The following is a 24,505-nucleotide window of genomic DNA, read 5'->3' on the forward strand; positions in this document are numbered from 1 at the left end:
AAACATTATGGAGGCAAAGTTAATTTATTTTTAAGTTAAAAAAGGAAAATAGTTTCAAGATTTTTTATTAGTTTATAATCTCACTAGCGGTTGCGTCCCTAGCATCTAGGGGCTCTATATTCAAAGAAATAAGGAAAGGCAGAAAGATAGCAAAAAATCATACCCAGACTTTTAAGGTATACAAATAAAACAGCCTAAAACCATCCAAGGAACTATTAGAAGCTTCACTGTAAATGAGGACCATATCGGTTCAGCGGTTAGCAAGGTCCTTGGCTACAGACAAAAAATGCTTTTTACTTTAATAATAGAATATTATCTTTTTTTGTTGCCACGGAACATTTGCTCTAAAAATCACCTGTTTTTTCCTTCCATATTTCTTATTGTGATTCGCTACTTAACGATGTTGCTATGCTTGTTTGATTTAGGATATGAAAATTGGTCTGATTAAAAATAGATATAGAAGCAACAAAAAAATAGAGCGTGAATCTTATTTGTCCTCTTACAAAATTAATCAATGCAGTGTCATCGAATCATGGAACTACAGAACATAGATTGTAAAATTAATTTACAACCCTTTCATTCACACAAAGGCAGGAGAAACATTCAAAAAGGGAGGAGAAAAATGCCTATTTACACTAGTCCCCAAAATTTAAAATAGCATTTTTTTATTTGTTGGCTTTACAATTTTTGGGATTTTTATTGAATTTTGATTGATTGGTTAATTAGGTTTAGTGTCCAAAGTTTCATCCATTAATTATAATCTAAAGATGGTGTAATCATTGGAGATAAACATATATTTATCAGCCATTGTCTTATCCCTTTAGATACCTAAAAAATATTAGAATTTGGAAGAGAATTAATATGTAATCAGTAGTCCTGTGACTCCCTGAGGTGGATACTTAAAAACATCAAAAACACTTGAAGACACTTTCGACGACTCAGTCTTCCACGAGTCGAGGTTAGATTTTTACCTCTTCTTAAAAACACTTCAAGACACGTTTGAAGACACGTCAAGTTTTGTGTAGTTTCGCGTAATTTTCCGTTAAAAAATCCTACTGCTTTCCCACCTAGTATTCTGTCATTAATAAGAGTTCACAACTTTTTTTCTTAAGTTTTTTTTACATTTTTTCAAAATGAAAATCACAAGCGATTTCGCACCTAGCATTTAGGAACTCTATATTTGAAGGGTAGAAAATAGCATAAAACCATTTATAATTGGATATTGTATTGTATAACAAACAATTTTCAATGAATAATAAAATAAAGCTTCGGTCCCTCGGAAAATAGCAATTGATAATAAACTTATGATATTTAATTTTACTATCCGTGGAAATATTAAATAAATATTTAGATAAAAAAATTTGTAAAAATACTTGTTTGTCCCCCTATGACCTCCTACTGAAGGAAAGTGCCTATTTTACAGACTAACATACACACACTGTTCGATGTAAATTGAGAACACTTCGAAGACATCTTCAACTACCTACTTGAAGACTTGTCTTCAAAGAGTAGCTCTTCAAGAAAAAGTTTTTAAGAATTACTTTTTGCCAAAATACTTGAAGACTACAAGACTTCAAGACGTCGACAATGTTTTAAGTATCCACCTCTGTGGGTAATAGATATCAGTGTCTGAATTTCAATTCTTGGATAAATTCCCCAAAGAAAAGTCCTCACAATTTTTATCAAAATATCATCTTTACATGTTATGGGGAAATTAAATTTGTTGTAAAAAAATTCTTTTTTTAAAATTTCTCAATCGCCATGCAACGTAGAACTCTTTTTATTCTAAATTAATTATTGCGGCAACATGGCTTCTTAAATCATGGTAACTTGCTTAATAATAGATAAAAAAATACTAAACATTTTTTTATTATCATTTAAACTCTAAAAAGGGATGGGGGCATAATAAGAGCAATGAAATCAAAAATCTCAATTGGTTCAGTGGTTAGAGATATCTTAAGAAACAAACAAAAAAATACTACTTTAAATATTATCAAATGGGAATTACAAGAAATAAAAAAAAAATTAAAGGGGGATTTGACCCTGGCAAATCTGCTTAGCAACAAAATCTCTAGAATATTTGCAAACACTCACAAACTAAACAGTTCTACAGTTGACACACATTAAAATTCAAATTTGGCACATTTTTATCATTTTTTGTTAAATTCAAACCAAGAATTTGAATATAAAATAGTATTGAAATTTTCATAAATCTGTAATGTTGCGAAAACATTGCTATAAGCAGCCCTAAACTTCTTGAAAAAAGCAAAACTTCTTAAATACGGGACTCTGTTTATTAAGAATATACCTACATTTTTAGAACTGGTTTATAGAGATGCTTCGCTTAAAACATTGTATTAGGAATCAGTTTAAATTTACAAAAAGAGATAACCGTTCCACCGTCCACAATGAAAGCTTACTTTCCGTGATGGACGGACGGACCGATCCTAATTATAGAACTACCTTTGCTTTTAAAAAACTTCCTTCGGTACTAACAAAAAATAAATTAATCCTTTAATTTTTCCTTTTCCTAGCCGCGCCGACAACTTTGTCTTTGGTTTAAAATCAAATGCAATTCTAGTACGTGTAATATGTAGTTCCTTTACCTTAAAACATATATTGTGTCATGTAAAACAGTATGAAATATTTTGTTTGGTTGTGAGAAAAAAGGTTAAATATATATTAATAGTAAATAGTATAGAGAGTTACAATGATATGATTATTAACATAACATAGCATGAATTAAATCTATATTAATTTTTTATAAATTTTCTCATTTTCCATTTAGTTCCAGTAATAAGGTATAGCCAAAAAGCAAAATAAATCTAAAATAAGGGGTTGATAAAAACATCGTCATAACTACAACGCGTTGTTCCCCAAATCACGAAACCTTCACAAATTTCTTTTTTCGAACTAATACAGTTGTTGGTTAGATCTGATCTTGTACTAAATGCGACAAAGCGCATATTGTCCTGTTGTGACGTCATAAATTTCGGGATAGGAGAAAGGAAGGGGGAAAGAACATCTCTTCAAAGGAGATAGGAGAAATGGAATTTTCCTTTCCCTTTCCTGAAATTTATGACGTCACAACAGGGCTATGTCACTAAATGCTATCATTATTATGCTGTCAGATAAAATTATCCTTTATTTATACTTTACGTATGAACATAAATTTATTGAATTTAAAATTGGGACACAAAATTTGATCGATGTTTCCAACTTGAAATATTAATATCTATCTTTCTATCAATATATATTTTTCACCCTAGATAGTCGTGTAACCCCCTCAGGCTCACCCCCTCCAAAAATAATTCTATAAAAGATGTGGGATGAAGGTTGAATTATTGCCCAGTTTCATTTTATTAGAAATAACATAGATCATTGAAAGAAAAAGAAGTAGCAGGCTTCGTCTTATTTTAACAGTAGCTTTTGATAGGTTATTTTAGGTAAGGCTGGGTTAGGTAAATATTAATGTTTGTCCCTCAGGGTTAGAGTCCACGCAGTGGGCTAGAAACAGCTGAAAAGCTACTGTGAAAATACAACGAAACCCGTTACTACGCTTTCTTTCCATGATCCATTTATCTGAATATAAATGTACAATTCCTTAAATCCAACTGTCTATTTTATTCATTAGATCTAGAAGCTTCGTTTTAGTCTTTATAAGCCCTGCATATATATTGGCTTTGACAGGTTTGAAAAGTGTTAGCAATAGAGTAGAACTGGAAAACAAAAATAAAAACAAATAGAAAAGCATACCTACTGTTAGACCCATTTTCTTCTGTTTTGCCATTAGAGGATTTTTCTGTAGTTAACCATTTGATAAGTTTTTCAAATTATTATTTTTATGTTTACACTATTATATTGGTGTTTTTTGACAAATTATATTTTAGTTTACAAAAAAATTTCGGGCGAAGCTGGTATTTTTCTAGAGGCGATTTGTCTTAGGAAGGTGGTGGTATCCTCCCTTAAAATAGGTTTAAACTTTCATATGACCTAGAAGAAGGTACCCTGTAAAGGAAAACTTTAACAGTTCAGCTGTTAGCAAGATCCTTTAGTACAAACAGACACACAAGCATCCTGTTACTTTATTATTAGGATGTTTTTTTTATGATAATGTTTCGCCCTCCTGATAATTTTGTCCTTGAAAGAATTACATAATGGCTGAGCTGGTATGCATATTTGTCAATCTTGTTTTGTAAAAGTCAATACACAATATATCCCCACAAGGATCAACATAGAATTCCCCCCATACAGGATTGCATCAGGTAATTACAAGAAAGGAGGTAAAGGCGTAAATTACACCCCTCCCCCTCAAATAAATCTTATTGCCTTCCCGTAGGCATCCCTTAAAAGTTTTTGAAAAATAATAGATTTTAACAGCATTAACAATTTTACCCCAAAGTTCTAAAGTTTGTGTGGTATTACCTTTCCCCCATGTCAATAAATTACATCAACTACATGTATTAATTGTATTAGCAGCAAAAAAATGTATCACCTACAAATGAACTATTCGACTACTACTAAAAATAATTTGCTTCAGTAAACAGCTTAGAAGCAGCTGCAAGAAAATCATAAAACCTTAGTGATACAAAAGCCTTTTTTCTACTTTTATCTGCTTTTTAATATGCTGACAACACTGGATAATTAACTCTGTTGCTACTCTATAACCCTTGAGAAAATCTCTCTTGTCTCAGGTTGACATAACTCCATCTTCTTGCAAACTTTACTTTTTGCCAGGGATAAGGGATAGGAAACCTGGCCATAAATTAGGTCTCGGCCTGGTTTTGAAAGGGATCATGCAACTTTTACCATTTGCCTAATTTATTGACCTTACTGACGGACGGCTCATATTGGCTACCGCTCTAAACCAATAGTGTTGGCGGCGCCAATTGGTGATTGGTTGATACAAAACAAGCCCAAATCACAGATGGCGGAAATTTTAGAAGCAGACAATTCTAGAAAAAATAATGATTTTGTCTGCTACGAAAAAATAAATATAAATGGTGTTAGATCACATTAGTTTAATTATTAAATCTGCTTAGAGTTAAACATTAAAAAAGGGCCATATAGAAAAAACAAAAATAACGGGATTATTTTTTTGGAAAGAAGGTAGCTACGAATTTTCATTTGGTAGTTTATAAATTAGATGTTGTATTTTGAATTTTAAAAATTTAGTACGGAATTGATACAACACCTTAACCCTAATTTTTGTACAATACAACACAGTACAGATATATCATTACATTATAGTATCCAAAGAACTTGATAGAATGTTACCCAAGTGCATATTTATTTATTTATTTTGAATTTTAATTAGCAATGAAATTTTCAAATAAAATTTTTACTCATTAATAAAAATGCAAATAATACAAACTAAAATCTGTCTGAGGGAAACCCAACGATAGCTTTCTGACAGTTCAAATTACCAAAGTAAAAGATAAAAAATTTTGGGAGAGAAAAAACTTCATTTTAACAAAAGCCATTAATTTATAGGTTTATAAAAAGTTATGTTTTTTACTTTAAACTAGCTACCTGAATTTGATTCTATACTTTATCTACACACACACACACAGCTTTTTCATTAGAGTTTAGGACGAACCAATGCGTCATCCCAAAACTGGTTTATTAGGCCTAGGCTTGAAATAGGCCTGAAATAATATTTTCCTACGTTTCCCATCCCTTATCCCTGACTTTTTGCAGATAAGTACATCACACAAAAGTGGATTCTAGAATAGTTTTGCTATTGCTGTATGACACCTCAATCACTTTATAAAACAAACAACTATTCTAATGTTATTCTAATTAATTTTGCAACCCATAAAATCACTTAAAATTATGTAAGAAAACCCATTTGATTCAATTAGCCAGAGTGTGTGTTTTCTTCGATCATAAAGATCAGAGAGAACAGGGATGACCAAATTCATAAATAACCATGCCCTGATGATGTTTATGCCAATAAACAAAAATATTCGGTACCTGATGTGTTGATTTTAGTCCTTGTTTGGGAATAGAATAGTTTGTGCGCGTCCATTTCATGAATATATCATAAATGCAAGGATAGATAAAAAAAAACAACAATACCAAATATGTATATAGTAATAGCTTCTAATCTTAAAAGTTAATATACTCCCGCTACCATTCCTATAGAATATCTTATGCTTTTTGTAATCATACTATTTCCTTCTACAAAAGAAAAGGATGACAAAAAGATACTCCAAACTTCATTAAAATAGTAAAATATTTGTATCTTAATTAACTTCAAAATGGTTTCCTGAGAGCTGTGCTTGAACCAATTGTTCTCCATTAAAAGTTTAGCTGCGCGCTCTGGTCCTTTGGATGCTGATACTCCTGTTTCCCTACATTAAATCAATGATAACTATATCCATATGAAGTAATGGCTGTAGAATATACGTAACGTGGATATTATGACAAGGGAAAATTGTCGTCAATTTAGGTTCCTATTTCCCTGTCATTTATTAGTCAGTTCATTTATCCATTAGGAGGGAAAAGGATGGTTTAAAGGGTGCAGAGGAAAGGGATAGTTAAATTAGCCCGCTATAAGTTTCACTTTATCAGAGAAAATGATAATCTGGTGTCAGACAACTCTTTCAGTAAAATACAATGATTCAGCTAATGTTTGATAGGTTTCGTGATTTTCATTGGACATTTGATATAGTCTGATAATACCAAAAACAAAGGTGTGAGTTTTAAGGCTTAAAAATAGTAGTAAATATGTTTATTTCTTATTGAAAAGAATTATAGACAACAAAATTTTAAAAGTTAATATGAATTTTTGTCGTTCTACTAATGTTTTTAACTTAAAACTTACAACCCTTACGGATTTTTAGCGCAACCTACTCCTCCCTTTATAAAGTGGTAAACTGATAGAAAACTTTCCGTGGATATAAAGGAAAATTAACACTATTAAAACTGGTATAAATTTTAAGATTTTTTAAAATTTTTATATTCGTGGAAAATTTACCTACTGTATTACGATACTATAAATGATTTTTCAGCATGGCCGAGAACTGATTCTATTTCAGCGGATATTAAACGGTTTCGAACCATATTTGAAAAAAATATTACCTTGAAAAGCTTCTCAATAATTGAACAATGTCTGTATGTCCATTTTCTTTTGCCATAGATAATGCAGTACTACCTTTTATTAACAAGGAACATTATGTTCATAAGTAGCTCAACAAACATATTTTTAGCTTGATGTATTTATATGTTTAAATGTGCTTAAGGTAAAAGTAGTATTTTTTCGGGAGATTGGGGGGGGGGGGGGGTTACACGGCCCATCCCTTTTTAGAGTCATTTTACCTTTAATAGGATAAATATAAAAATACAAATCAAGAATTTATAAAAATCTCTAAATGTAAAAACATTACTTTCATAATTTCAAAAATCGACTTACCTTCGGGAGATGTATAATTTATATCTAAAAATAAAAAAATATAACTAATCAATAAATTAAAAACAATAATAAACATTTACTATGTAACTGTATTTTAAAAATTCCAATAATCCAAATGGGTTATAATTTTAGGCTTCGTCGCGGCTGCTGACCCCTGTTTTAAACTTGGATAATAGTACCTGCTTTAAATTGAAGCAAAGATTCAACAAGATCGTAACAACCCGTAGAAGCGGCCAACATTAACATACTTAAACCCTAAAATTCAATTGGGTAGTTTTATGATTCTATAAAATATGAAATAGGTATCAAAATTCTAATAAATCTATTTTCATTACTTTCTTTTAATTAAATCATTATGAAACAAATTAAAGTAAATTTTATACAAATTAAAACCAAATTATTCTTACAATCAGCCAGTACAAATCATAAAATCAGTAATTAAAAATGTTTATAACTCTTCCAATTATATGTAATATCATATTTACTGATTCCCTTAATATATTCGGATCCACAGATGAAATAGTGAATTATTGACTTGAACACAACCTTTTCATTTTCAATAAGATTAGGATCAGCTCCATATTCAAGTAGAAATTCAGCGACATCTGTGTGACCGGTATGGACAGCATGAGTTAGGGCACTGAAGTTTCTAAAACAGTTGTTCATTGTTTATGATATGAATAGCAGGAACAATGATGCCAACTTTCAATAAAATAAATTGAGAAGAACAAAGGAACATGAAAACTTGTAAAGTGTAAAAAATTATAAGCCGAATATTGAGTCGAAGATAGTAGTTCCTTTGCACCTAGTCTCTGTTGGAAGGTGAAGAAGGTCAGGCAAATAACCTAAAACAATTCCAAGAAAATTATATTACTTTCTAAAAAATACAAACTATTTTGACCAATTTTTTATATCTTTAGCTTCCAACAAAAACCCCTTCTATTTTATTTTAGCAGATAGAATAAACAAAATTGTATTCAAACTTGCTTCATAATTGCTCAAATACAGGATTCTGTCTAAAAATGTTTTTTTTTATATCAGGAAATCTTTGTACTGCAGTAGTAGCAGCTGTGTTTTCCAATAAACCTGCCTTACCTATTATCTGTAACATGTAGAGCTTTTCTCGATTCAACAGAAAAGGCGAGAATATCTTTTAATAACTCCAAATTTCCACACATTACAGCTAAATATGTAATTGCATATTCCTTTTAAAGTATATTATTCGTATCCCTTTATTAAGAATACTTTATTTAATTAAGAGTACAAAATCAAAACTGTTTTTTATAAAATGTTTACCTAGCATTAATGGGGTTCGACCTTGATCATTTTTCTTTGATACAGAACAGCTCTAAACATTTTTAAAGTTATAAATACACATTTAGGAAAAAAAAGATCAATGAAAAATTTCTACTTTATTGATTTCCACAGTTTTAAAGTTTTGTCCTTGAGAAAAGGGCCATACGTAATTACAAGGTAGTGCCTTTAAAAGAATAGTGTGTTTTTTTAATTTGTGACGTAATATTAATTCAGCTGTGTGTGAGATCTGTTGCAACAGACAAACATCCTGTTACTTTCAATTATGAATACCTGATCAAGTAAAAAGTTAGTGACACTTCTATGTCCAAGATAGGAGGCATACATCAGTGGGGTCCATGTGGCTTTGTTATAATCATCAAAATCAAGGCTTGATGGTAGTCCAGTTATATACTGAAACTATGTAATTATCAACATGTTTTATGATAATTTGGGTGCTTAATAAAAACCTTGAAAATTTTGAATTATATTTATAAAACATGAATTATAAAACAGAAAAAGATTATAGAACTGCCTATGGTATTATTTTATAAGTGACTACTGATATTAAAACTTATAGGGTGTAAATGACCCCAGTAAAAAAGTTATGGCGCATTATTATGATTTTAACAATCAATTACAAATATGAAAGTCCTATTTTATTATGGTAAAAAGTTGCAATTTTTTTCGACCAAGGTATATTATCTATCAACGATTGACATGGCATGGGTGACTTTAATTATAACTTAATTAATGACATAAAGTCTTTCCCTCCACTGCTAAAGGTAACGGCGTTTTATAGGAATGTTATACAGATAATAGGGTGGGCCCATTTCATCCTTTTTTTAGATTTTACTGTTATCATAAGTTGTGGAAGTCATATATATGTATGATAATCCCCATTCAAGTTTCAAAAGTGACTTGGCTCTTATGGCTGCCGGCGCGCGGGGGGTATAAATAGTACCCACCCCCTTAAAAAACCAAAAATTTAAATTCCTTTAAACACAGGCATGTTGCATATCAAAATGACCGCATTGAAATGCTGATTACGAATCTGAAATTCGTTTTGAAAAATATTGCTCCTAGTTCGAATAAGATCTCATTAAGTACCTAAAAACAGCTGATTTAGTCAAAATTGTTCATTTTATTAGGTTATTTGAAAATCATTTCAGACTGAATCAATATTATTCAAAACGGTTTTCAGATCTGTAATCAGCATTTCAATGCGGTCATTTTGATATGCAACATGCCTGTGTTTGAAGGAATTTCAATTTTTGGTTTTATAAGGGGGCGGGCACATTTTCAACCCCCCGCGCGCCCGTTGTTTTTGGATTAAAAAACCTTTTTCGAGTTTTACAGTGTTTTATATTGGCCCAGTAACCCTTGCCAATGTCTACTAATGTGAAATTCCAAAATCGACCCACCCTAACAGATAATGAAAAATGACTCACCTGAAGATCCCCAATGCTTGCAGCTGTATGAATATCCAAATCTACAACACTTTCTCCTTCTAAATCAGAACAATAACCAATATTTCAGAATTTTTTTTAAAAATAATTTTGGAATAAAATGAACTTAATGTTTTTAGTATTTATTGTAACTTTGAATTAAGCAAAACGTTTGATAACGAGTTGATTAAATTATTACCTGTCCAAAGTTTGAAGCTTTTCTCGAACTCAGAATACACTGGAATTTCCTCGGATTCGTCCATTTTATATTTTATTAACCTAAGATATTTTTTCTCTATAAAAGGATATATATGTCTATTTTAAGCATTGAAACAACAAGAATGACAACATCCATAAGTAGCGAAGCTCAAAAATTATGAATGGATATCGGGAAAAATTACTATAAAGCAGTGTCATACAATAAACCTTAATCTTGATAAAATAGGGAAATCAGGAAACCGTAAAAATCACAAAATTAAAAAATCTAGGAATCGATCTAGCACCCCAAATAACAGACAGGTGACCAAAACAAAGTATAGATTAGATAGGCATATGTTATGAGAATCTTCACTAAAAAATTCAGCTGTCTATCTTTTATAGGAGCCGAGAAAATCACGTTTCCCCCACTTTGTCTCAGACGGACGGACATTTCGAATTATAGAGTAGCTTCGCTACTATCAAGCCAATGTGCCAATATTTTAATCACATAATATATATATCATTTTTTTTAAATTTTATTTTAAAATGGAAACATAGGTGAGTTTTGCATTAACTCTGTACTTTCACATTTGAAAATATTAAAAATGTTTTTAAAAAAGATATGCTTCTATTAAAATGGGAAAACTATTTTTGAATTAGTCATCATTTTATAATAATGAGCATTTATTTTACATATAAAGTGTGTTACTTTTTTATATGTTTCATCATTATTTTGCCACAACTCAGTCAAAAATGCTTACAAAACATACCTTTTTCGACCTAAAGTACTCAAATACTTCCTTTACTTGCCCCATCATTCAGTTTTGAGATATCTCCATATTTCAAGGAAAATTGACAAAAAAGGCAAATTTGGGTGTTACCTTTTTATATGTTCAGATACCATAAAATCAATAAAAAAATACTTATTTTTACTTTTCTCTTATTTTTAAAGTTTGATTCTGTTAAAGTAATTATTCTTGAAGGGATTTATGCATTGTTTTTACAGAAACATAATATTTGGTGGAAATAAATGATCTTCAAAAGAATTTTTTTTTGGAAAATAAGAAATTTAACCCCCATTGCCCTAGAGGACAGCTGCTGACCTCTAGTGTTCATGGTTTTGTTAAATACATGTTAAAGAAAAAAATTTGCCAAAAAAGTACATAAAAAAGTATTTTAATTTGTTAGAAAATTAAATTGTTTAACTTCAAATTTGGGGATGCTGACCTTAAAGATGCTCTTACTGGGGGTGATGGTGACCCGGAAGGCATTGAAGTACATGAACATTATGGCAACACAACTATTGATATATGTTTTGATTTTTATATTCCTAGCAGCCTCCAATGAAAAAATACAACAAGAACTTTTCAAAATCACAGTATTTACCTTATGAATTTGAGAATAAAAAAATCATTTAGGGATTTCCCTTGATCGGAGGCTGCTAGGAATATAAAAATCAAAACATAGATCAATAGTTGTGTTGCCATAATGTTCATGTACTTCAATGCCTTCCGGGTCACCATCACCACCAGTAAGAGCATCTTTAAGGTCAGCATCCCCAAATTTGAAGTTAAACAATTTAATTTTCTAACACATTAAAATACTTTTTTATGTACTTTTTTGGCTAATTTTTTTCTTTCACATGTATTTAACATAACCATGAACACTAGAGGTCAGCAGCTGTCCTCTAGGGCAATGGAGGATAAATTTCTTATTTTCCAAAAAGAATACTTTTGGATACAATTTATTTCCACCCAATATTATGTTTCTGTATAAATCAATGCATAAATCCCTTCAAGAATATTTACTTTAACAGAATCAAACTTTAAAAATGAGAGAAAAGTATAAATAAGTATTTTTTTATTGATTTTATGGTATCTGAGCATATAAAAAGGTAACACCCAAATTTGCCTTTTTTGTCAATTTTCCTTGAAATATGGAGATATCTCAAAACTGATTGATGGGGCAAGTAAAGGAAGTATTTGAGTACTTTAGGTCGAAAAAGGTATGTTTTTTAAGCATTTTTGACTGAGTTGTGGCAAAATAATAATGAAACATATAAAAAAGTAACACACTTTATAAGTTTAGAATAACCACATACTTATAATTTGGAAAATTCGCCCATATAAAACTAGTACATAAAAAAAAAATGTTTCGGTAAAGTTAATTTAAACAAAGTAACTGATTAATTTGCTTTCTTCATTAATAGCAAAAACACTACTATTGATTGTTGAAATATAAAATATATGGTTTATAAATTATTCAGAAAATTGACCAAACGTATAAAATTAAATATATACCTATATGTATAATATCAACAAGTGTAATTATGTCCATGAGGAATGTAGCAATAACAATCTAATAATTTCCAAGTAGTAAGGTTTTTTTGGCCGAAGCTAAATATTTCGAAAATGCCTGGTCTGATTGAGTTATGATATTATTTTTTAAAGCCTTGGGAGCGGTTTAAGGCTATTTCGAACATTTTGCTTTGAATAGTTAGGAATTTACGTTTGAAAAATATATAGCAAATTTATATGTATGTAGATAAACTAATATACATATCTCGTCATAGAGTTGTTGCGCCTCTAAAAAACAGAACCATGTTAAAATAAGAAGGTGCTAATATTATTCTATAATTTACTCATTAATTTAAAGAGCTATAGTTAAAGTAACGAAGTGTAATATGGAACCATTTTTAAATAGTATAAATTATGAAATAAAAACGAAAGAATTAAAAAAAAACAGGGTTTATAATACTTTTTACTTTTAATTGGTTTTTTTAGAAAATCTATTCTTCTTTGTTTTTTTGCATAGTGTACGTTGATAGAAAACAAGCAAAAACATATTTGGATGTCGTCGTATGATTATCTTTTTAAAAATATAAAACGTTGATATTCAGTTGTATACTAATTTCATGTATAACCCTACAAGTGACTTCACCCCTAGTTAGTCTATGTATTAAAAATAATTCTATCCGCGACCGTGGCTCAATACGTCGTGCATCCGCTCGTGATAGGTTCGAATCTCGGTCTGACACCGCGTCATAACTAAAGACGTTAAAAATGGTTTTCACTACTACTATGTCAGATGCACGACGTAAATAGTTAGAGTGGGGGGAATGCTTTGGCCCAAAACAGGCGCAACTCGTTACCATGCACAGTAAGGACTTCTCAGACAAAGGTCGTGCATCTCAGAGAGTTGGTTGTCTGATGGGCGAATGGACGCTTTACACCGCAATCATAAGCGGAGTGTGTTTCAAGGTGCGTGGAGAGAGGTCTAGTATCCGAATTGAAGCGACACCAAGCCCCCTAGAGTCTAACCTTTTATCAAAAATAATTCTATGTATTAAAAATATCCAATGGCTGGGTCAAAGCTCCATTGAAATTTTAAAAATTCCAATTCTAAGTTGAGTAGCGTTCTTTTTAAAGTCAGTTTATCCTTGATTCACACAACAGAGTACAGTATATGTAGATGTATATACAGACAACTACCTCCCTTAATTTTTCAAAGACCTCTTTCGTCTGCTTCTAAATTATTTTCTGCTAATTGACTATGTAATATAAGCGACACCATTGGTTGATTTTCAAATACCCAATAGAAAGGTTGCACAAGACGGTTGCGATGGGGAGATACAGTTAACCCTTTAACCCTTTCTTCCTCTAGTGTTTTACTCTAATATTCACACACAAACAAAACTAAGAGAGAAGATTTCAGTGGGTTGATAAAATTTGTGTTTTTTTCTCAAGTAACCTATCCTTGGCTCCAACCTTTCAAAATAATATTTTGTCTTCATTAAAAGTAAATAAAAGAACAGTAAAAAAAAGGGAAAACAAAATTCTTTTTGTGCATTTAAAAAAAGCATAAATTACCTTGAATATTAATTTTTAAACATAAATATATATGTTATTTTTTCCAAAACATATTAAATTGTTATTGTTGCGCTACTTGATATAATTATTCTTGATGTACTTTTTATTAAGTTATAATCAATAAAAAATAATTATGTTTTTTCATGCATTTGTATTGTTAAAAGAAAAAAAAATATAGATCTTTTTGTTTTTCTTTGTTTGAATAATTATAAGCAAGGACTAACAACCCAATCCATAGCCACAATTTACCGCTGCAAAAATGAAGTTAAAGCTGCGAACAACCCAATAATTTGCACTCTTCAGAGTTTTTAGGTGATTTTAGAAGATAAATTGATGTAAATATATCCCTATTTAGATAGACATAATTACCCCTTCTGTAGATTGAAAACAAAAATTTATACAAAAATTTGACGATTGCTCGAGGCTAAACTTTATGTCTTTCATTACAAATATTTTTTTAAAGAAAATAATACTTGTATATTAGCTACGCGGTTAGAAATTAAGACGGATAGTCATATATTATCGATAATGTGTATTCTTATAATTTGCGTTTTATTATTGTTATGAAAACAGTTTGTATTTTAGAGGCACTCAGGCAGTATGGAAGGTAAAAATATTTTAGTTGATGCTGTACGTATTGGTGCAAAAAATGGGGACAATTTTTAAATTGATTTGACGGGGCTGTTTATTTACGTCACAAGTGAGGGGAAAGAAAAGGGAAGGAGGAAAGAAACCCCCTAGAAAAGAGATGGGGGTATGACGTCACACGCCAAAACAATTTGAAATTTGTCCCCATTTTTTGCACCAATACGTACAGCATCTTTTAGTTTAATAAAATTCTATTTATCATATTTTTACACTTAGACTGGCGGCTGTGTGCCTAGCTTCCTCAAAACATCTCAGAAAATCTCCCTAAAATGGAGAACGTTTTATTCTTTTAGAACTTTTAGAGATTATAGATACTGGTTTCGTGTTACTTACGGCTGGACGGACCGACCCTAATTATAGGAAAACTGTGCTTTTAAAAGTTAAAATCACTATTTACAAGAAAAGTACAATACTGATATATTGTTTCTTAAAATTTGTTTAGTTTTCGTGGTGTTTAAAGTGGTTATTCTTATTATTTCCACATTTATGTTTTGCTATCAGGAAATTTTACAAAACAAAATTACCATATTAGGGTCAATTTTTGAAATTAATTATAACTAGTAAAAATGTTTCTCAATATTAAATAGTTTTTTTATATATTCAATTAAGATTCTTAAGTTTACATTAATTATTTCTAATTGTTTTTTTTTGTAATAGCAGAAAAAAGTATATATATTTGATTATCCTTATACTAAAGTAACAGGAGGTCTATGTGTTTGTGTGTTTGTCTGTGTGTTTTACCGAAGGATCTCACTAACCGCTGAACCGATCGGGTTCTCCTTTACAGGGTAGATTCTCATATGTCCTGGGAAGGTTTATAACTATTTGGGGGAGTGTGGTGGTACCCTCCCAAGAGAAATCACCCCTAGAAAAAAATTACCCCTTCCCAAAAAAGAGACTTGAACGAAACATAAACCAATTATTTCTCTAATTAAATACTTTAAATAAAAAAAACATTCAAAGTGCCCCTAGAGGCCTCTAGGGGCGTAGCCGCTAGTAGAGTATATATAAATTGGCATTAATTTTTATATAAAAGTATCAGAATCTGTGGCTGTCTGTGTGTTTGTTTGTCTGTACCGAAGGATCTCTGTAACCGCTGAACCGATATGGTTCTCCTGTACAGTGTAGCTTCTCATAGGTCCTGGGAAGGTTTATAACTATTTTTGGGGGAGGGTACCACCATCCCTCTAGGAGAAATCAACCTTAAAATAATAACCCCCGCAATTTTTAAAGCTTTTTTAAAAACAACTATTGGGTGGCGAGTTCCTCTCCCTCCCCCTTAAGTATTTCTAAATAGAAGAAGAAAAATATGCATTTTACTAAAAGAATTATTAACGGCAGAAATTAATAAGTTTAAATTTGTCTTTACTCTAAAAGCCTTTATTTGATGCTGTCATCCGTGTTTTTTTTTTAAATTATTGTTTTGTAAAATATGAAATAATTAGACTTACAATTCTGTCAATAATCTGATTGATCCACCAGTACTAGACTCCACAGGATTACATTTAAATAAATATGTAGATATAGATAGATAGTTAAATGAAATATATGTATAATGTCTAACAGTACAGGGTGTTTTTTAATAGGACAAAAATATTACTTAATTTAACCGACTTGCTAATGACAGAAGTTCATGATCTATATCCTAATTTCTTCATTGGGTTGGGGAGTTTTGTATAAGTAAAACATGTTTAGTGATTTCCAACGAATTATGCCATAAAAACCGGTTTTTCCAAAGTATCTATATTTGGAAGATTTTTGGATCATGACCAAATTAAAGAGAGTGCAAAAATGTGTATATTTTTTAAATTCAAATTGCGCAGCTCTTGTTAATAGTAGAAAAATGTTATTCATACCGTCATTCCTGCTATTTGTAGTATAGAAGCTACTTTGAAAAATGTGAGAAAGGTTGAAAAAGTTTTAAGTGAGTTGGGACATTGTAACACGTAGCTTCTAAACTTGACGTAGCACAGGAATAATTCTTAAATATCTAAAAACTAGAGATTATGACGATGCTTACGGTATATTAACACTACTATTAACACAAGCCGCGCATTTTGAATTTTAAAAATGTGCGCATTTTTGCACACCCTTTAAATTAGTCATGATCCAAAAATCTTCATTTAATGGGCACTTTGGAAAACCGGTTTTAAGGCATAATTTACTGAAAATCGCTAACTATTTTTTTCTTATACAAATCTCCCCAACCCAACGAAGAAATTAAGATATAGATTATAAACTTTTGTCAATGGCGAGTAGGTTAAATTAAGCAATACACCCTATGTAAAATTCATATTTGTTTAGACATACAAATTGTTTCAAACATGTTTGCTCTCTTTCAGATGTCAATGTAATCTTATTGTATAAAATAGAAAGGACTTTTGGTCTGAATCTTAAGATCTCAATAACTACTGAACCAATTAATTAATCATATTTAGGTAAGCTTCATTTAGCTCCTGTGATGGTTTTAGGCCATTCTATTTTCAGATATAAGTCTAGGGATGGTTTTATGCATTTTTCCAGCCCCTAGTTTGTCTATAGTTTGAAATAGTTAGATCTAAAGTCTAAGATCTCGGAAATTACTGGTCCTCCTTTGCTGTACTCTTTGGTGTGGTTTTGGGCTTCTTGCCTTCTTCTGTCCTCTCTAAAAGCTAAGGACAAAGCAACTTGTATATATATAAAGATAGATAGGCACATGTTGTACACGACAACTCAACTTGTATATATATATAAAGATAGATAGACAATTAATTTACATAAATAGGCACATACAAACATAGATAAGTCAATAAATGATTATTATTTAAGTCATTAATTTAACAAGAATTATATAATTTAATAATAAATGCAATAATTGCATAAAACATATATAAATAGGTCCACATTAACAATAATTAGCTTTAAAAAATTCCTGAAAATTAAAAAAAAATAATATTTTGACCGATCTGGTTCTCCTCTACAGTGAAGATTATTATAGTTTCAGGATGGTTATTACAATTTTGGGGAAGTCCAATATTTCCAAGAAAAATCGCCCCTTTTATAAAAATATAATTGAACAGGAAGATTCAAGAGGCATAGTCTCTTGTGAGGAATGAAGTCGTACCTTAAAAAGTGTGTATCTCTCTGTGTTTGAGTACAAAACACAGTCTGTACAGGATTGTGCGTGTTTGAGTGTACAACACAAAGTAGGAATAAAAGACCAATGTACTGTGTTGACAAGGAAGATAGTTTATTTTACTTAGCTTTGATGGATTGATGTACAGAATACGTTATTCAATGTCCTGCTGGGCCCCAACAAAATAATCAGGAATAAGGGATAGATCTTCTGGCCAACAATGCTAAAGATTTCATTCCCAGATTAAACTGGATGTTAAGAATGAGCAACCTTAAGCAAAACTATTATTTTTACATATGAAGGAGTAGATATAATCAACTCATAATTAAGAAAAAAAACTTGCAATGGCTGAACTTTCTACATTCTTCTTTTCTTGGGAGCTAAAGATTAGTTTAGACAAAAATTTAAAATATCTTTAATAAAAGAAATTAAAATTTAAGGAACACAGTAAAAGTGTCGGACTGATTATGACGTAAACAAAATTAGCCACTTTAAATTTTATTATTGGTCAATAATGGCCTCTCATTGGATAGACCAACTTTGCCACTTTCAATATTGGTTTAAAATAATGGGAGGGGATGAATAATCTCCTTAATATGTGCAATATGAGGTGCATTATGTGCAATAAAGGGGGGATGGGGAGTAAATTTTGCATTTGCTGGTGAACAATATATTACTTTAAAGTTTCATTGTAAAATAATGTATGCCCTTTATTTGATTTGCTCAAAATAAATATATTTAATCATAACAATTACCAAATTGTATAAATCGCAAAACTTTCTAAAGCAAACATTTATATATATATTTACAGGTTATAAGTATACAACTTTGTTAAACTATTTCTGGGGAAATTTTTAAGGTTTTAATTTTTACAGACAAAGGGCAGATAAACTTGGAACTTTAAGTACCTGGTGTGTCCTGCTAACTTTAAATGGCCCTAAAATCATAAATTTTTATGAATCCCCTGAATATGGAATTTCCATCTTGAATAGAGTTAATGCTAGTACCAAAACTTTAAAAAGTATCCTGGATACAATACAATTAATATCTTTTAGGTATGTTTTAATGTCATATATGAATTTAGTCACTTCCTTTCACCTTGAATATAGTTATTTTGTAGTTATACATTTGTAAAATATTTCAATAGTCTAATCATATATATTTAATATTTACGTCCCCGATATGAATTTATTTAATTCTTTTTTTCAATTATAATAAAAGGCATATATGTATAGTTTTGTTACACCAAAACAGTCAGTAGAAGCCTTCCTAACAACATGGAAGGTATATTTTCTTTTGATTCCACTCCGAATATGCACATAGTATCATAGCTTTTGTTATCTCTAGAAATTATATTTGGTTACTCTGTTCAATAAAAATTTTCCAAACATTACATAAAATTATATTGATTTAATCCACTCCTTTAACAACCTTTTTTGAGTTCTCTCTTAATTTGAAATAATGTATTGGTATTTTGTCATTAAAAAGGATAATTATTTTCTAGTACTATTAACATATTCTCAAAATTATGAGTCTGACTATAAAATTTTTTTCATAATAATTTTTTTCTGAAATACATTACTGTATATATTGTGTAGTACCCCTCCTCAAAATAAAAAGCTTAGTTATCCCTCTGATCAAACTCTAATTTAATTAGATTAGCTTTCAATTTGCTTTTTGTTCTTTTACCTGCACTGGCTGTGTTTACAATTTTGAAGCTATCAGCTGATCTTGAAGACCCAGTGAGGAGTCGGGACAAGGTCTACATGGGTTGATCATAGTTTCATATAGCTCATAAGTCCCCTATATATATAATAGGATATAAGTTGGAAAGAATTTTAATGTTAGAGGGAGATTTGATGCAGATTTCAAATCTCCCTCTAACATTAATATTCTTTCCAACTTATATATCTTAATATATAACTTTAATGCTGTACATGTATTACATAATCAGCTGCAAAAACAGAGGTGCAAATACTCAGGAATAAGGTATAACCAACAAGGGAATTAAATCTAAAATAATATTTGGGGGCAAATGGAGAGGTCGTCAATTTTCCGATGTGTTGCCCCCCAACGACAGCTGAAAAACTGTATCTACTTGGTGAAAAAATAAATTAATGGAAAATCAACAAAAAATAATGGAGTCATATCTTAATCATTACATGATTTGTTCAGTTTTCTGGGCTTTGAAGGTGGTTATTCTTGTTATATCAACATTTATGTTTGGTTATCAGGTTTTACAAAACAAAATTTACATAATATAGTAAATAGGAAAGTTTAGATTTATTAAATATTGTTCTCGGTCATTCATAGGTTTGTCGGGGGAGGTAAGGTGGGTAAAAAAATTTTTAAAAATGAAAAAATAATTGTAAGAGGATAACACATATTTTTGTTGTCAGAATCGGACAATATTTTATTGGGTGTGATTTTTTTACAATTAGACAACACTTACAATGTTGTGTTCAAATCTGACAATGTTTCATATCGGCATATCTTACTACAAACTTTGATCACTTTGTAGTAAGACACTTATTGGATATGTTTTTCCTCAAATATAAAGGCTTATTGGAAACTACCTTACTATGTATTTTATTGTCCGTATCCTACTACTTTTTGTTCCAATTAAGAATTATTCATTGTAAAAAAGACTTGCTGGGGGATGAGTACATTAATTAAGTAGACAGAATGCCTTGGCCTAAAACAGACACAACTAATTAACATACACAGTTAGGACTTCCAGATAAAGGTCATGCAATCAAAGGATTGGTTGTCTAAAGGCATGTGACCATATAATCATGCACAGCAAATAAGCAAGATTTGGTTTAGAGGATCAAATCTCTCTCAAATCATTTTGATTTGGTTATTCTACATATAATTTAAAATATTTGGATGTTGGCAAATTTTTTTTTTCTGTTTTGTAAATAAAATCTTTAGACTCTCAAGTCTCTAAACAACCTTAATGATCCACCTACACTAGACTCAACAGGATTTCATTTAGATAAATAAAAATTTAGATTGTGTCAAATGCTTTTTAGTTTAAATTGATTCATTACAATGATTATTTTGGTCTAGAGGAGATGTCATTTCATTAATTTTACTCCTACACATTCCTGGAGATGCTTATAGAATCATCTGTAAATTCGGTCAACTGAATTTGAGTTGCCGATTGTGTACTTAGTTTCTCAATATTTACAACTAACTAAAAAAGTTTCAAACTTCCAATGTATAATATATAAATCGTTTATACATTCAAAATTTAAATTTTTCAATTAGTAAATATTGACATAGGATGAGGAAACTGTGTACACAATCGGCAACTCAAATTCAGCTGACCTTAAATTCTCCATCTATCAAGTGTGAACGAAATATATATGTTTATACACATTTCACTTTAAATAATAATTTAGAAGTTCAAATAAGCAAATTTTTAATTTAAATGAATAATATTTAGAGTTAAACTTACAGTAAACAAATTAGTGTAAAATTGTGATAGATCCAAATAAATTATATAAATGTATTGTTGCACAGAACGGCTTAGTATTGAAAAGATCACCCCACCAATGATTACTATTTGCCCATCAGGTAAAAAAAAAGTTTATAATCTAATGTAAAGAAGTAGGATTTCTTAATACCTGTATGTTTTCTAGATCATAATAAACAAGTGGAGGATGGAGAACCAAGAGAAAAAGTTCACCCCGTCAATAAAGTTTTTTTATAAACATAAAGGATAACTCCAACCCAACTTAGTTTGCCAAATCCCTTTGAGGCTAAGAGCTAAGAGTCAAAAGTAGGAGTGAAAAATAAAACAGAAAAGTACTAAAACATAAAAAAGATTTTAAAGTTTTTGTTTCCTAGGTCAATTGGATATGTCTAAGCTACAAAAGGAATATGGTTATTCTTGGACAGGTAAGAAAAAAGTGTATTAATTTAGTTACAATTGTTTGCTCTTTTCTAATCCTAAAGATCCAGGAACTAATCTTTCTATTTATAGGTGATTTACTAAGAGGAGAGGCTGCAGGAAAATTTGAGGGTTGGGGTGAAAACACAGAAACCAATTCCTATTGGAAGATTATTCAGGAATATTAATGTAGACTCATCTATACTTCTTAGCTTTTAATCAATCTTGTTTTTAGCACAACTTCTCATCTAAAAATAAGATTATTATACATTCTAGATTTTTTTGTTTTGAAATTGTCCTCAACAGTAATTTAGTAGTGATATTCTACTCTGAAACCATTATGTCTGCCTGTTTTACCTAAAACTGTTAATGCTTTGCTACTTATGGATGCTGTCATCTTGTTTCTTCTTTATTTTTAAATTTCTGTTTACTAAATAATATTATTAGAGCCTACTTATTTACAACATGAAAACTGATGTTACTATTGAAATGAGAATTGGAAGAACTAAATTTGGTAAGGTTATCTTGAGAAATATATTTAAACATATCAATCAAAATTAAAAATTATGATTTTAAACTATATTTGAAAAAAAACATGTTTTACAAATACAGTGATTTTTATTTGTAATTACTTTTGAGGTCAATGTAACACTAAAAGAAAAAAATACTAATTCATGATGGAATTTTAGAAAACAAAGACTTTGAGAGAAAATACTATGCTTCATATGGTTATTGCTGGGAGATAAGAAACTATACAATCAATGATGCACTCAAAATAGGAAAGTTCTATGATTAATAATAAAAAAGCCAATAATTATTGTTATTGTTATTGTTACCGTCAAGAATTACATTTAAGGCGCAGTATATTTGTAAACACTTATGAAAAAAATTTAATTGAGACATGACAACAGGCCGACTTTTAATTGTCAATTAGAATAATCTACATCTTCCTAAAATGAAGAAAAGTCCAAACTGCTTTTCTGTGAACTTAAGAGTTATTTAATTGTTATATGGTAATCTAAGTTTTGTAAATGACAACAAGTATAATAAAACTCCTCTTTATACTTTGAGATACTAAAGAGATAATTGTTACTGAGAAAATCAATTGAACTTGTTGAACAGCTGTGAGCTTTAGTAACAGCTTTGTTGCCAGAAATATTTCAGTGAATAATTTGAAAGTCTCTGTAACTGATCAGACACTTAGAACCTTCAGGTTTCAATACATACAAATATAATAGCTGAAGTAAATATAGAAATAGAATAAATCAGCACTCTAATCTAATTGCAAATATTACATGATTTTTTTTGATTTTTTCTTGAATATTAGATAATATGGAAATATCCTTTCTACTTTTAATTTTTAAAAATAATTAATCATAATCTGCATTGCAAACAAATATTGTATGTATATTAAAATTAGTATACCAGCTTCTGAAACTCACAGAGATGATTTAATTGAGATCAAGGAAGGTGAGGGCAGAGCAAGGTAAGTTTATTCATATTCGCCTCAGCAGCATTTTTATTCTTTTCTTTTATTAAATTTAAACAGAGTCATAAATCAAACAAATGTAAGATACAAATACAATTGAAATTGCTATAACATTAAACAACCTAAATCCTAATCAGTTCTGTCTGGGTAACCATAAATAGATCACTATGAATCTGTCTACTTTGCCCAAAATAAACCTTGATTAAGTCCACCAACTGTAACATTTGGCAATATTTTCATGTCAATTCAAGAAATAGAATTATAGTATGGATGTATTATATACAGACAACTACATCCCTTCAGTTTTCAATAACCTGTTTCTTCTGCTTCTAAATTATTTTCTGCTACTTGGCTGTGTGAATATAAGCGATACCATTGGTTGATTTTCAATGACCCAATAGGAAAGTTGCACAAGACGGTTGTGATGGGGAGATACAGTTATTTAACCCTTTCTCCCCTTAGTGTTTTACTCTAATATTCAAGAATTGAACAATTTATTATCCACCATCCAAAGATAATTAGATAATTGTATGTTAGGTATGAAGTTAATGTAAGGTTGGATTCTTATTTTGACCCAAGGTAATACTACTTTCATTATTCAGTATTATGTTTGATTAATCTATTAGGTATTAAAAGTAACATTTTTGCATAGAAAATTGGTACCTATGTGTTATTATGAAATAATGCAAGTCTAAAGAAGAATTTTATCTTTTCTCCTGCTATTGACTGATTTATCCTTACCTTTTAATTTATTGTTATAATCAATACTTGATTATTTACAGATAATGGCTCTATTCTTTAATTCCTGTTCCATTTTAGAAAACCTGAAAAATGTGTGTCCTATTTAAACAATGATTTTCTACAGGGATATTTTAGGCTATACTATATATTATCAGGGAGTAAGGGAGTGGACAATGGACAATTAATTCAATTTTAGAGTTCTAACTCAATATCTTCAAAACCAGAAAATTCCAAAAATTTAGATCTAGCAATCTTTATTAGATTTGTATAATTATTTAACACTGAAGGAAAAGTATTTAACATTATGTTATTTTTTTCAAATAGTCTGCTAGTATTTGTATTGGTTAGTTCAGTAAGAGACGTCTGCTTTGAAAATAATTGTCTTGGCA

General features: G+C 30.1%; 1 protein-coding gene and 2 long non-coding RNA genes across 3 annotated transcripts; 2 read left to right on the forward strand and 1 right to left on the reverse strand.

The window, feature by feature from the left end:
• Window positions 1-7,082: 7,082 nt before the first annotated feature.
• LOC145324566 (ankyrin repeat domain-containing protein 63-like) lies at window positions 7,083-10,449 on the reverse strand. Its single transcript, XM_080167148.1, has 9 exons — window positions 10,358-10,449; window positions 10,162-10,220; window positions 9,005-9,124; window positions 8,714-8,765; window positions 8,513-8,600; window positions 7,964-8,066; window positions 7,597-7,672; window positions 7,418-7,441; window positions 7,083-7,159 (listed from the first exon to the last, which is right to left on the reverse strand). The coding sequence occupies exons 1-9, from the start codon at window positions 10,419-10,421 to the stop codon at window positions 7,083-7,085; spliced, it is 663 nt and encodes a 220-aa protein (XP_080023274.1). The 5' UTR covers window positions 10,422-10,449.
• An 11,108-nt stretch (window positions 10,450-21,557) lies between these two features.
• On the forward strand, window positions 21,558-22,065 carry LOC145323853 (uncharacterized). Its single transcript, XR_013881123.1, has 3 exons — window positions 21,558-21,570; window positions 21,844-21,894; window positions 21,980-22,065. It is a non-coding gene; the product is annotated as an uncharacterized LOC145323853 (long non-coding RNA).
• A 938-nt stretch (window positions 22,066-23,003) lies between these two features.
• LOC145324333 (uncharacterized) lies at window positions 23,004-24,282 on the forward strand. The gene is made up of 4 exons (XR_013881245.1): window positions 23,004-23,099; window positions 23,307-23,372; window positions 23,913-23,954; window positions 24,195-24,282. It is a non-coding gene; the product is annotated as an uncharacterized LOC145324333 (long non-coding RNA).
• Window positions 24,283-24,505: the final 223 nt, after the last annotated feature.

The sequence above is a fragment of the Acartia tonsa genome, chromosome 7 (genome assembly GCF_053477335.1).
Source record: "Acartia tonsa isolate MP-2025a chromosome 7, ASM5347733v1, whole genome shotgun sequence".
NCBI lineage: Eukaryota > Metazoa > Arthropoda > Copepoda > Calanoida > Acartiidae > Acartia > Acartia tonsa.